Source organism: Manacus candei, unplaced genomic scaffold (assembly GCF_025592945.1).
Source record: "Manacus candei isolate 608988 ecotype Guabito, Panama unplaced genomic scaffold, ASM2559294v1 h1tg000013l, whole genome shotgun sequence".
Taxonomy (NCBI): domain Eukaryota; kingdom Metazoa; phylum Chordata; class Aves; order Passeriformes; family Pipridae; genus Manacus; species Manacus candei.
This window is the reverse complement of record NW_026138061.1, coordinates 4,263,973-4,277,280: the sequence shown is the minus strand read 5'-3', so window position 1 is coordinate 4,277,280 and position 13,308 is coordinate 4,263,973. Positions and strand designations below refer to the sequence as shown.

At 41.3% G+C, this 13,308-nt stretch overlaps 2 protein-coding genes across 8 annotated transcripts in view; one reads left to right on the top strand and one right to left on the bottom strand.

Moving 5' to 3' along the window:
• Nucleotides 1-5,750, bottom strand: part of NSMCE2 (NSE2 (MMS21) homolog, SMC5-SMC6 complex SUMO ligase) — a 132,672-nt gene extending 126,922 nt beyond the window's left edge. For 2 of the 6 annotated variants that reach the window (XM_051778546.1, XM_051778544.1), the window contains exons 1-4: nt 5,653-5,740; nt 3,747-3,838; nt 2,980-3,132; nt 2,058-2,205 (exon numbers count right to left, since the gene is read on the bottom strand). In XM_051778546.1, the coding sequence (XP_051634506.1) occupies nt 2,058-2,205; nt 2,980-3,039 (208 nt within the window). In that variant the 5' untranslated portion in view covers nt 3,040-3,132; nt 3,747-3,838; nt 5,653-5,740. Of the gene's footprint in view, nt 1-2,057; nt 2,206-2,855; nt 3,133-3,746; nt 3,839-4,698; nt 4,725-5,652 lie in introns of those variants that run through there. The other 4 variants (XM_051778545.1, XM_051778549.1, XM_051778548.1 and 1 more) reach the window with 4 other exon arrangements.
• Nucleotides 5,751-5,808: 58 nt separating this feature from the next.
• Nucleotides 5,809-13,308, top strand: part of WASHC5 (WASH complex subunit 5) — a 28,615-nt gene continuing 21,115 nt past the window's right edge. Inside the window, exons 1-6 of one of the 2 annotated variants that reach the window (XM_051778527.1) lie at nt 5,809-5,964; nt 6,907-7,206; nt 10,529-10,674; nt 11,643-11,727; nt 11,961-12,061; nt 12,982-13,174. In XM_051778527.1, coding sequence (XP_051634487.1) covers nt 7,021-7,206; nt 10,529-10,674; nt 11,643-11,727; nt 11,961-12,061; nt 12,982-13,174 — 711 coding nt within the window. In that variant the 5' untranslated portion in view covers nt 5,809-5,964; nt 6,907-7,020. The remainder of the gene's footprint in view (nt 5,965-6,906; nt 7,207-10,528; nt 10,675-11,642; nt 11,728-11,960; nt 12,062-12,981; nt 13,175-13,308) is intronic. The other variant, XM_051778526.1, reaches the window with a different exon arrangement.

Here is a 13,308-nt window from a genome sequence, read left to right as displayed (position 1 = left end):
AATTTCTTTTCATAAATCTATACGGGACTAGAACAAAATAAACCCTTAATAAATATATTTAATAGTAAATGTTTTCAGGATTTGGCTTGTAGAGAATAGGAATAAAGAGAGGAAACAGAGATCACTCACTGCACTAACTTTGCCTGCTTTTTAGTTATTTATCTTTAGATGTAAATGTAATTTTTCTCATGTACTTGCTATGAAAAATTTCATTACTGTTCCCAAAAAACAGCATTATCCAGTATGAAAGACCAAAGGAACAAAACATATCCACAGAAAAAGTGCCTGTAAGCTAAAATAAACAGTTACAACAGAATCTGTTGCTTCTACAAAGCCTGGCAATAAAACCTGTCAGAAGCTGGACAGTTAAATTTTGCAAAGTGAATTAAAGCAAATTGCCAATAGGACAGCAACAAAGAACCAGAAATATATTATCTAATTCTTTCTAAAAATTAAATTAGTATTTTGCCTCAGAACATAAGACAAAGGAGGATGGATGAGTAACAACTCTAGAAACAAAAATCACCACATATGAGCTGGAGGTAAGAGCTGAACAGTAAAGTCCAGTAGATCAGATGATGCTAATTCTAAAACACCAAAGCATATCATGCCACAGAAACCCAGTATCTTTCCTGATGGCACTCTGTGAAGAGCACAAGAACTTGAAGTCCAAGTGGAGTAGTCAGGGGAAGGAAAACCAAACCTTACAAAAGTAACTGTAACAATGACCACAGGTATTTCCTCGGGAGTAATCTTCTCCTTTCAAAATAGAATGCTAATTATGGCCCTTTTGGTTACTACATTAAATGGACACAGTATTGTCAAGGTTGTAATTAAAGATTAATGTTTCAGAAGGAGGTATGCAAGGAAGAGGTATTTTCTAGGAGTACAAAGCACGGACTTACAGATGCAGACCTGCACAGTGGAGCTGACTCTCAACAGGAACGCAACAGGGGCTTCTACTGAAACGTGAAACCACTCAAATCTTTTAACTTTTGTATAAATAATTTCTGTGGTACCGGGGAGGAAAGAATTGAATACATTCAGTGTTTTTCTGTGCACTGCTTATGGCAAAGTAGGAGAGAGGGTGACTGCTAAAGCAGAGAGGAAACACAACTGGTTACACAAGTTTTACTTCAAAGGGAATCCCCAGCTGACTGTTCACACAAGCTTTCTATTTCCTCTACCCACTAGAAATGACATGTCTCTGACAAGAGTATGGATAAAAAGGTCAAAGGAGAGAGAACTATCACACCAGACAAAGAGAAAAACATTCATCTTGATTGCACATAATCCTTGGTTTAGATGAGTGAAAGATTTATAATGAACAGCAAAACTTTGATTTTGGAGGATTCTTGTTCTCTGTTCTCCACTCTTAACTAAAAATACCAGGGTTTTGGAGCTTTAAAGGTTTTTTTCCTAGTGAAAACATTATCACAGACCTAAGATAGAGAAATGGGTCACCTAGTGTTTGTCTTTGAAAAGTAGCTTTGCAGTGCCCCTTTTACTGTGAAATAGCAATGACAAAACTGTTAGTAGTGATTCCACATTTAATGCACCCGCTGCAAAATGTCCAAATTGAAGCACTCTAAAGGGGTCTGATTTTCAGCAGGGACAGCATTTAATAAAACTGCATCCCCTAACAGGTGTCTCAAGCTTTGTTCTCAAAATCTCTACCATTATTTTAATATATCTTGCCCTAAACATCAAATAAAACACAATGCAAAGAAGCAGCATGAGAATGAAAAGTCATTTTATTCACCCACTTAAGAGGCCCTCTCCATCTCATTCAACAACATTAAAGTTTCTAGAAAACTGTAGGGTAAAGCCAACTGGAACACAATTAGTCTTCAGTGTTACAAAAGCAGGGACAATGTTTTCCTGGTATTTACATTTTCACTGAATTTATCATTTAAGACAGTGAAATGATTGGAATGAAAACAACCTGGCCTAGCCAGAGGAGCTACAGCTCCTATAATGAAGATAGATATTGACAAAATTGAGTCTACAACTCATCTGTCAGATTCAGGATATAATACAAGAAAGAATATACTTACTGAAACTTTCCACAAGGTCTAAGGCAGTCTTAGTAGCAATATCCATTCCAGAGTTGATGAAGGACTGGGAGTTCTTCAACGAAGAAAGAGCAGTATCAATTATGTTGAACGGGATTTTTGCACCACCTGACATCTTGAAATTGTTACTCTAGAAATAACAGGGACAACATTTTAAACACAGTTTAAAATGAAAAGAATTTGGGAGAAAAACATAAGTATAGCTAACCACAAAGCAGTGTCAACAGAAGCACTGAAACATCAGGGAGCAGGAATGAAAACTTAGCTCCCAAGATGTCAGTAATTTCAGTGAAACTGCAATTCACCACAGGTTTTCAATTCACCTCCTATTCAATATTAAGCAAAACTACACACCACAAAGCAACTGGCAGTTTTCACCTATTGCTCATTCCTATTGCTAAACCACAATGAAGTTCAAACTCAGTGATTATGTCTGCTTGAAAATTACTGTTCTATTTCAGGTCCAAAAGAAGATCCAAAGAAGCCAACTTGCCCAAAAATGTGTCTGTTTTCTAGGCATATTATCAACTAGACTAGAAAGAAATATGATTTCTTGCATTCAATTCAGCCTCACCAGCAGTTGGCCCTTGGAAAAAATAATCTGACAAAAGACCACTTTACTAAGAATGTACTTAACAGTAGAACATCTAGCAATACTTTTAAATAAAAGCCCACCTTACAAATGCTGTCTACTTCCCCCAAGGATGCTACAAACTTTTAGTATTCATATTCCATTACCACAAAATAAAGTCACACAGGTACCATGTTTATCTTCCTTACCACCCTCTGGTTTTCCAGTACACATCCACAACCTACAGCCTTGTGGGGATTAACTGCTCCTCCTCTGTCATTAATACAACCTTCAAGTGGTTTTGCTTATGCTGTGCCTATCCACACTGCTCACATCTGTTGGTTTCTTCTCAGAAATTCCAACTTCTGCTCTTCCTTCTTCATGCTTTGCCATAACTCACTCAGACATGTAGCTACTGTAAGAAACATGAACTTGGTGTGTAGTATTTTATACTTCACATTGTAGATTAGAAAAATTCTGATTCAGCTTTAGATACAGCAGAAAAAAAAGAAAAACACAACAAACAAAAAGTCTTAGATAGACAGAAATAGTGCATTAGTCCATATAAAGAATAACTAATATGTTCAACGACTATATTGAGATGCTGTTGGGTGAAATAAAGAGCAGAATCCACAACCAAATTTGGGGTATACCAGAAGTTTTATCTGAACAGTACACAAAGTAACAAGGGGATAAGTTGTTCCATCAACAGCAGCCTTTGACAGGCTATAATCCAATAGCAATTTGGAAAACATCTAAATAGAAAGTACAATGTTTTGCCCAAGATTTGCATACCCTAAGCTGTATCTCCCTCTACTGCTTTCCCTGAGACTCCAGAATTACATGTTGTACTCACCCTAATCCGAACAACATTGCCACATTCCTCACAATACCATACAGACTATGAGACTAAATACCTGCTGTCATGCTCTCTTCTCTCCTAATGTTTATTTCTTGTCCTTTTTTTCCATTTATAAAATGTGCTTAGCCAGTCAATATTATCTTTTAGTACACCATCTTTAGGTCATGTGCTTCCAGCAACATTTTAACAACAGCCCAACTTCATCACAACTTGAACTGCTTCATTACATATAAATTACCTTCCTCTCTATTCCCTTCTAAAGGTGCATCTTGCCACAGAGGAGGGAGCAGGCTTCAACAATAGCTCTAGTTATGTCAGCTCATACTCTCCCTGCCAAAAGACAGTGATAGCTATCATTAGAGATCTTCGTATCTGTCAAACTGACAACAGAAGACAAGGAAAAAGTTCCTTATGGAACTCCTTGAAAGTACAGAAAAAGGATGCTCTTAAAGATTTAATAACCAATGCCTTCACCTGGTACTTTTTTTGTTTTAAGTACCAGTTTGCCATCTTAGCAAGACTGTATAGAATCTCTGTGATCAAACATACACTATTAAATAGTCACATAAAATCATGTGAGCAGCTTTATCTTGCTGGGCCCAATTAGTGTATCAAAGTGAACGGTCAACAATTCCCTTCCTGAACTTAGTAAATCTCACTGAGAAAGCCTGCTGTTCTTTTGGATTTTTCACAGATACACACTGTGAAAGCAGGAATCTGAAAAAAAAAAAACAACAGTGAAGTTAAAAAGGCTCCTTCATTCTTTTGACATTTGTGGAAGCACTGAGTAAACTACACAGGAGTAGAAGTTACTGGTCACAATATTAAATCATGCTAGTACATTGGTACTTTCATCTATTTTGTCTTTGGAAAGTAGTCTCTTTTGGATGGATTTTCCTTTTTTTGCTTTTTTAATAAAAGATTATTTTTCTTAGAAACTGCTTAGGATCCTGTAATGCCCCTGCCCACTCAACGAGTTTAGGGGAAGGTAGTTGGATTTGCCCTGGGCAGTGTGCAGGAGAAGCAATCAAATTCTCAGAGGGTTCAATAACAACTTTTACTTGTAAACTTTAGAACATTTGAGTAGAATAAGGTACTTAGCAACTTTGAAAACATCCAGACAAAGTAAGGTACTTTGCAAACTTTAAATCAGCAAATTTTAGCTTATCCAGACAAAACAAAGCACTTACTGGAATGTTGTGGTCTGGCTTACAACCTATTTTGAGAAGAAGGTAGGAGAAGAAAGTGAGAGAAAGAAAAAGGAAAGGTAGATAGTCACCACCCAAGGACCCGGCATGGTCTCAGCAGCTTCTAAAGCCAGGGCAATGGACCACATTTGGCACAGTGTCACCATCGTTTCACCTGCCCCAGTTTGCCATTTTGGGGCTTACAGGCCAGCCCTGTTCCCCCACCACTTTCCAACTTGGTTGTTTTGAGCCAGTCAACTGTTCCTCCACTCTCCTACATCAAAGATTTCACTCCTGGATTTTCTAAGTGAACTCTTCAGCTTCAGTTTGCAGCTGTCCAATCTGCCTCCTGAGGAAAGGCCACGTTCCTCACTTGACTGGGTTCCACAGCAGTGTTTTTAAGGCACTCTTTTTTTGCCATGAAGGTCTTCAATGGGTGCATCAATGAAGCACTCATAATTTGCAAGCTCCAGACCCTGCACTGCTGAAAAATACAATCAGCAAACTCAGCGCTGAAAAGGAGCCCAAGTGAGACTACCAAGGCCACTTTTTCTTCTTTCAACAAGTGATCAAATGGTCCAGACAAGATAAAGCAAAAAAACTTATAGTGTCTATTTTGTCCCTTAAATATTTGAGCAAATGTCCTAAACTCTCTACGCTTCAACTCCCCAAGAGATTAAAAAAAAAAAAAAAAAAGTTACTTCTGTAACACCAGCTCTACCGGTGACAAGTGCCCACCGAGCACCAGGGTCAGTGTCCACCCCCGGGCACACTCGGTGACCCGCTGCCACGGGGAGACGATGCTTCCCTGCCACGAGGGTGGGAACGGTGCCCGCCGGGCTGGAAGCTCCGCTGTCGCAGCCCTGTCCCTGCCCTCCCCGGTCCATGGGCAGTCGCGCACAGGGGATGGGAAGGGGCCGGCGGGGGCAACCGCCCTCGCCAGCAGCCGCTGCTCACCTGGTCCCAGCCGTGGCGGCCCGAAGGTGCTGCTGTCCCGGGCGGCCCCTGGCAGTGGCAGCGGCGGCGGGCCCGCCGGGCACCGGGGCAGGCGGAATCGCCTCATCAGCCGGCGCCGTCATGTGACGGGAGTGCTCGGCCGCGTCGCACGGAGCGCCGCCGCCTCCCTCCATCTCTCCCTCCCTGCCTGCCGCCTCCTTACATCCCTCCATCTCTCCTCCCCTCTCTCCCTGTCCGCCGCCGTCCCCCCGCACTGCCGGGGCAGGGCGAGCGCGCCGGGTTCGGTCAGCGGGGGGCGGCTGTGGGCAAACTGTGAGTTCGGCGGCGCCGGAGCGGGATGGGATGGGGTGGGGTGGGATGGGATGGGATGGGATGGGATGGGGTGGGGTGGGATGGGATGGGATGGGATGGGATGGGATGGGATGGGATGGGGTGGGGTGGGGTGGGGTGGGGTGGGGTGGGGTGGGGTGGGGTGGGGTGGGTTCAGAGCCCGTCCGGGCCCTGCGGATCTGGGCCCCGCGGTGCGCCCTGCGGCGGCGGCGGCAGCGGGGACCGGGGCAAGCTCCAGGCGCCCGTTCTGGGCCAGAACATTTTTGGGGCAGCTCACTGTCATCTTGAATTTGTCGCAGTGGTTCGGAAGGTTTTTGGTGAAAAGTCAAGCCAGCTCAATAACTTCGCATGGATGTTTCTGAAATACAGAAACATATTTTTAGCAGTGGTGCGCGCCCCATCCCGCTGGAAACATGTCAAGGAACAAAACTGTGACCAGGAAATGCAACCACAGCGTGGAAGCGAGTCCTTCAGCAATAAGTAAAGGAACAGAGCGGTGTCGTTTCTATTTGCTATGAAAGTTTTCCTTGTTGCTGAAGTCCATTGCAGTCACTTTGTTTGTATTTTTAAATTGACTCTTAAAAACACATGTTGTGAAGTGTTTTTGCTTTCCTTGCTCTCATCTCTCAGTCGTGGTCACGATTGCTTCAGGATTTGTGACCGTTTCATTCTTCAGTAGTGCTCTTCAGCTTTCCTGGTACAAAAGGTCACGCTTCCCTTGCCTGGTCACACAGGTCACTGAGTCAAACACAGTGTACATGCTGAAGATGAAGTCAATGCATTTTTTTTTTTCATTTCACAAAGCTGTGATAATTTAGATTTCATAAATTGAAAGGTAGGAGAGTATTCTTAAAAATACACAAATTAAACTATCAAAAACATGAACACAAAGCACTCTGAATGTGTCTTGCTTTGTTTTTACAGGTTATTCATGGCGCAGCGAGTTTCCTCATCAGGCTTTTTTGCTTAAAATAACCTAAAGATTAAAGATTAGACTCGGACTGCAGGACCTGCTGCTCTGTTGCATCCAGCTCCACAATGGTGGATTTTCTGGCTGAAAACAATCTGTGTGGTCAGGCAATTCTTCGGATTGTCTCCTGTGGAAATGCCATCATTGCAGAACTTCTGAGACTTTCCGAATTTATTCCTGGTGTTTTCAGGCTAAAGGACAAGGCTGATCAACAGAAGTATGGGGATATCATATTTGATTTCAGTTATTTTAAGGTAAGTCCTTTTGTTGTTAAACTTCTTAAAGCATTGCTATCTCACATGAGGATGCTTCGGGTTATGAAATAGCCATTCCTGACTATTGTGTTTATTACTAGCATTCTTCAGAATTGACTATCATGACTTGATTAGTTTTTACCAACAATTAACCAAATTGAGGTAGCAAGATGCTTGCATGGTAATGTTCTGCTTCCGGGCTGACTAGTGTTTTATGTATATTTGATCGTATTCAGCCTCATCTTAATCATTTCAACAAGTGGAAACAGTCTAGGAAAGGTTCTGTGCTTAGAGCCCTTGGCAGGATAGGAGTGTAACTGGTACCTGCACTGAGAGTATCAGGGCAGGAAGGGGGTGGCAGTTCTAAGTGCATTCAAGAGCAGTCCCAAAATGTTTGATGAGTATTGGATTCTGGGGAGGTGGTGGTGGTGATTGTTGTTATTTCCTCCTGCAGAATTACTGCATTATACTTTCACCAGCAGGTTTTGAGCCTGTGCAGTTGGTTGTTTTCCTTCAGAGCAGTACTGTGGGCAGTATGCCCATCTTTCTTGGGCTTTCTGTAGCTTATTCTTTGCAGCCATGAAAACTGAGTTCTGCTTTCCTGTCTGACAGTGCTGTGATTGTTCATTTGCTGGACTTGTCATGTGTGCTGAATAAATAAATCAAAGAGTAGTGTCATGGTTTGAGATAGCCCCAAAATCCAATTCCCTAGCTCTATTCCCCCTCCCACATCTCAGTTTAATGTGAGATGGGTTTTTCCAGACAAAACACACCAGACTCAAAGTGGGGGAAAGGGAATATATTACAATGACTGTACAAATAAATACCATATCACATTATACACACGATCACAACTATCTCTACCATGACATATGTATTTACAATGATCAGATCTCTTCTCCCCTCCAAATAAAAGTCCAGGAGGGAAAGAAGGACAGATCCCTTCCAGTCCTTAAGCAGCAGCATCTTCTGAGGCAGCAGGTTCTGTCTGTCTTCTCCACGTGCAGCAGCTGATAGCTGGATTTCTGCCAGCACTCACGAGGGAGGTATTCAAGTCTCTCTCGGCCCCATCGCCTCCAACCGAGGGGTCTTCCGTGGGCTTCATAACCCCAGACAAGGTCGTATCACCACGTCATATCACGAAGACACAGGGGGGTCTTCGTGACGGTCTGGTATCTCCAGGAGACTCAACTCCTTGCAGGGCCTCTGTGCCCTGTCTCTCAGGCTGCCACCGTGGCAGCAGTGCAAGGGGGGGGGAGCCAAGGTCAACTCCCTCCGCATTCCTCTGGCCGTCCCGGTCCAGCTCCGGGACGTCTCTGAGCTTCTCAGCTCCTCTCTCTCCGGTGCTGCATGTCTAAAACTCTTCTCCTTAATAGGAGTCCATCTCCCTCTTTTCTCAGAGGGATCTCAAAGGAGTTTTGGGGGGCTGGTACAGTCTTACCCCAAACTCTGTCTCTCAGCTGCTGGCTCTCTTTCTCCTCGGCTCTCCTTCCAGGAGTCCTTTCTCTGGTGTTGCATGTTGCTTCTGCTGCTCCTTAGTTCAGGTCTTATCTCTGGCTCTCTGCCACCGTTTCTCTGGTCAGTGCTGGCTGCTGCTCTGTGCCCATGGAGAAAACATCTCCCGGCATACTACAGACACTTAGTCCAGTCTAAGACTGTTCCAAGTCTCTGCAATCCCCCCCTCAGCCAGAGCTGGGGGGCCCCAGAGGGCCCAAGGGGCTCAGAGCCCCTTCCTCGTGGCTCTACAACATGGCCACCTCTCCAACCACCAAAACTACAACTCATCTCTTCCGGTGAGCTTGTGATATGTTTACATTTCTGCAGGAGCGCCCATTGGGCAGAACTTCAAAACTTCCAGGGGTTTCCACCCCTTGGGGTCTACCACTTTAATTTAGCCTCTGGGGGAAAACAAGATTCAAACCACGACAGTAGTATCCATGGAAAGACTGTATTTCCTTTCCAAAATTAAGCTTCTTGCAGGACTAAGTTCTCTCTGTTGTTTTCCAGTGTGCTTAAGAGGGAACTACAAGACTATCTAATCTGACTTTATTTTGATTGTACAGCACAAGAAATGTCAATAGTAAAGCAAGGGGAGGGACTTGCAAAGTTTTATTCTGTTTTATTTTAGTAAGAGTTGTAAATTTCAGTCACTAACTGTAAGCCTTGGATACTGAAAATCCTGAGAACAAATGATTTCAGAATTACCTTTAGATCGAAGTACTTGTTAGAAGTCTTTTTTTTTACACAAATTACTTAAAAACTTCAAAGCAGATAGGTCTAATTGGTAAGAAATACAATAATCCTTCAAACTGTAGTATTTTTGAATGTTAAGGAAGCATAACAGTTTTTCAGTTATAATCCCAAAAATCCAGAGAAGTCTTATTTATAAAGCTGAGATTAGTGAATTTACAGATATTTTTACTGCGAACGCACCACTTCTGTATTAATGAGTCTTAGAATTACCTAATGCGTAGAGAGGTTTGAGATTTTGAAAGTTGAGACTGTTTACTTCGTACATTTGAACTTCACAGGCAGTCTGGGGTCTGCTTTTATCCTTTTTTTATAGGTATTTTGCACAAAAGGAGAAGCAGAAAAGCATTCTTAAAAACTCAAGAAATTGTCAGCTGGGTATTTTCAATTAAATGTTAATAATATTTTCAATTAAACATTAACAGTATTTTCATTTAGATGGTGATGGCAAGACCAAGTAGTGGTTATGAGAAATGTGACAGTGGTAAAGAGTTAGAAAAGTTGTATTATTGCTTTAAGGAAGTCAGGCTGTTCGTCCCAACCCTTTTTCCCTCACAATTGTTAATGACAGTTTCTGCCTTAATCTGAGGGACAAGTGCTGAGCTAGACCCAAAGTCTGTAAAACAGGTCTAATACTTTTAAGCAATTTGAATGTATCAGAAGGTACTAAGCTTTGTGAGCCCTCAATGTCATGGTTTCTATCTGAGAAATCGATCAGATCAAATGTGTAAAGAAAAAAATTCCATCCAGGAGATAGCACAACAAAAAGCACCTGCTGGCTTCAGATGCATTAGGGCTTTCCCAAAAGCATTGACTGTTCCTTTCCATTGGTTACATAGGATAAATCATTTTTAAAGTCATTGCAGATTGTAACAAAGTGTAAAACTCATCTTTGTGGAATCAATATTGAATCATAAAGTAGCTTGGAAAACTGCAGATCCTTGTTTCAGCAAGAAATGTCAACTCTGTTTTGCACACAGTGGTGGTTGTACAGGGTCTGTGTCCTATTGAAGGGAAGTCAAGTAGAGGTCAAAGTCAAATCCTGTCTCTAAAGATGAATTTATTTTCTTAGGGGCCTGAGGCATGTGAAGGGAAACTGGAAGCCAAGCCTGAGTTACTGGATTTAGATGAAGAATTTCGTGAAAACAACATTGAAATTTTGACAAGATTTTATCTAGCTTTCCAGAGTGTACATAAATATATTGTGGATTTAAGCAGGTATGGTACCTGAAATACATATGGATAATCTGGATAACTGTAATGAACATTGACTTTTACTCCTACTCTTCCCTACAAGCTTAATATATAACTTGAAAACATTTAATCTCTCTACCTCATTTCCCCAATTGTAAGCTTGAGCTAGTTTTTCTTCCTTATCTTGGAGATTGTCCTGAAGATTTCTTTTTAGCAAAAGAAGGCTCCATATCATTAAGCTAAGTTTTTTGTGGTCTTGCAAAACAGAATATCAGGTATGTTTCCTTTTCTTTACCTTTCATTGGCATTATTTTCCCGAACATAAGTTTTCAGTGGAGTTGCCAAATTCTCAGGTTTGCTACTCTGACCTGTAAAAAACAAAATGAAAGGGTCATTAAATACTCTAAGGAAAAGTTCCTGAGAATCTTAAGCATGATAATTGGGTTTGTTATTGATCTTGTATGGAAATATTAAATACTTAATATTGTTTATTAATAAATAGTATTAATGGAAAATCCATTAAAGGAATAAATCTTCTGTTAAATAAGGTGAACATACTCTGTTTCTAGCTCTGCCTTCTAAATTATGATTGAGATCAATTTATGGTATTTCCAAGAGGTATTTTTGAGGTAACTCGAAAATATGACAGTTCTTCTAAATTTTTGCATGGAAGTCTTCTCAGGCTATTATCCTCTATAACGAGATTAAGAGGATGAGCTGTAAGTTACGAGGTTCTTCTAGTGTCTTTCACATACACCATCAGGATATGAAAGGAGACTTTCACCAACTCGTTGGCGCTGGCTAGGAGTTACAGTCCTCATTTTATAGTAGAGCATCTCTTCTTCTTTGTCTGAGAAACTCCACTCTGCTTGTGCTAGGGAAATGTTCTGATGCATCTGTTGACTTTTAGAGAAAATCGACCAATTGAGTTCTGAGGACGTAGGGTTTGAGAGCAAAATAGTCAATGACCAACTTTTTGTCATGATTCCTAGATACTTAGATGACCTCAATGAAGGAATTTACATTCAGCAAACATTAGAAACAGTCCTCCTTAATGAAGATGGAAAACAGCTTCTAGTAAGTATTTAGTGCCAAACTAGACAAAGATTTAATTTTACCAAATGCATGGAAATGCTGTGACTCACTTCAAGGAAGACAAAGACCAAAAATCCTCAGTCTAGCATTTTACATACTATATTGAATGCGTGGTTGACATTGAGCTAGTTTGCCAATATGTGGTTTTCTTTAAATGTTGCTACAGAACTGGGTTTATGTGATTTTCTTTCTTAATTGTTTCTCTTTCCAAACAGTGTGAAGCACTGTATTTATATGGAGTCATGCTACTGGTCATTGACCAGAAGATTGAAGGAGAGGTCAGAGAAAGAATGCTGGTTTCCTACTACAGATACAGGTAGTGTATGTAGGTATGCAGAAGCACTCAGGGCTGAAAAGCTGTAGCATGCAGTATATTCAGTAATCTTGGTTATTGAATTAAGATAAATGACCTTTTTCATCACCTGACTGTGTACAGATATTTCAGCAGAGCTCTCTGAGTATCAGTAGAGGTCTTTACTTCAGCTGTTTGCAGCTTTAGTTCAGAAACAAGCAGCAGATTTTTCATTCTGTTACAGTAGACATTTGAAGTCCACAAATAAACTTTCAGGAAAACCTTTAAGGCTGCATGTGCCGGCTGTCAAAGTATCATAGGTTCCCAAATGTGCAAGGAAACCTTCTGAAAAGTCCTAAGTATCCAGATGACAGATGTATTGCAAGTCAGACTTCCTGTAGTTACAGTGCTTGATTGAGTAAATCAGTGAGTTTTCCAGGGGAGTTGACAGCATCATGATATGACAGTTGCGGTCTCAAAAGGTATCGGTGCAAACTCTTTCACACATATAAAAAAGGAGGTATCCTATTCCAATGCTGCTTTGACTGTGTTTATGCCTCTCAGTATATAATGAGAGATTTCTTCACTCTGGAATGCAGAAGTGGATCGACAAGGGGAATTCAGAAATGAGGAGGGAAAAGTAAAAGTTAAAAAAGGAACAGAAACTCCTTCTCTGAATATAAAACTCCTTGTTTCTGTCCCCGAGTAAAGTTCAATTTTCTGTTTGTGCTTTGTGTGCTGATCTGGAATTTCAGTAAGGACGTTTAGCAGTGACCTCCTGTAACGTGCTAAACATTATATCCGTGGAGTAAACGACCAAAAATCTCCCAGACCTTAGTATCCATTAATTTTCTTGTGAGAAGGAGGTGGTTACAAGGAGTGGGAGGGCAGGAAATTATTAGGTCATATAGCTTGTATTTTTGTTCCTTTCTTTTGTAAAACAGTGCAGCCCGATCTTCTGCTGATTCCAACTTAGATGATATTTGTAAATTGCTTCGAAGCACTGGATACTCAAGCCAACCTGGAGCTAAAAGACCTCCAAACTACCCCGAGAGTTACTTCAGCAGGGTTCCCATAAGTGAAACATTCATCAGCATGGTGATCGGCCGCCTGCGGTCAGATGACATTTATAACCAGGTAAGTCACTCTGAGATAGAAGAGGGGTCTAAAGGGGAATATCAAATTCATTCTCAGATTAGTTACTCAGCCATGACGTGCAGAAAAAAATAAATCACAGAGGTTATAAGGGAACTCTTGAGAGCAGCCAGTCT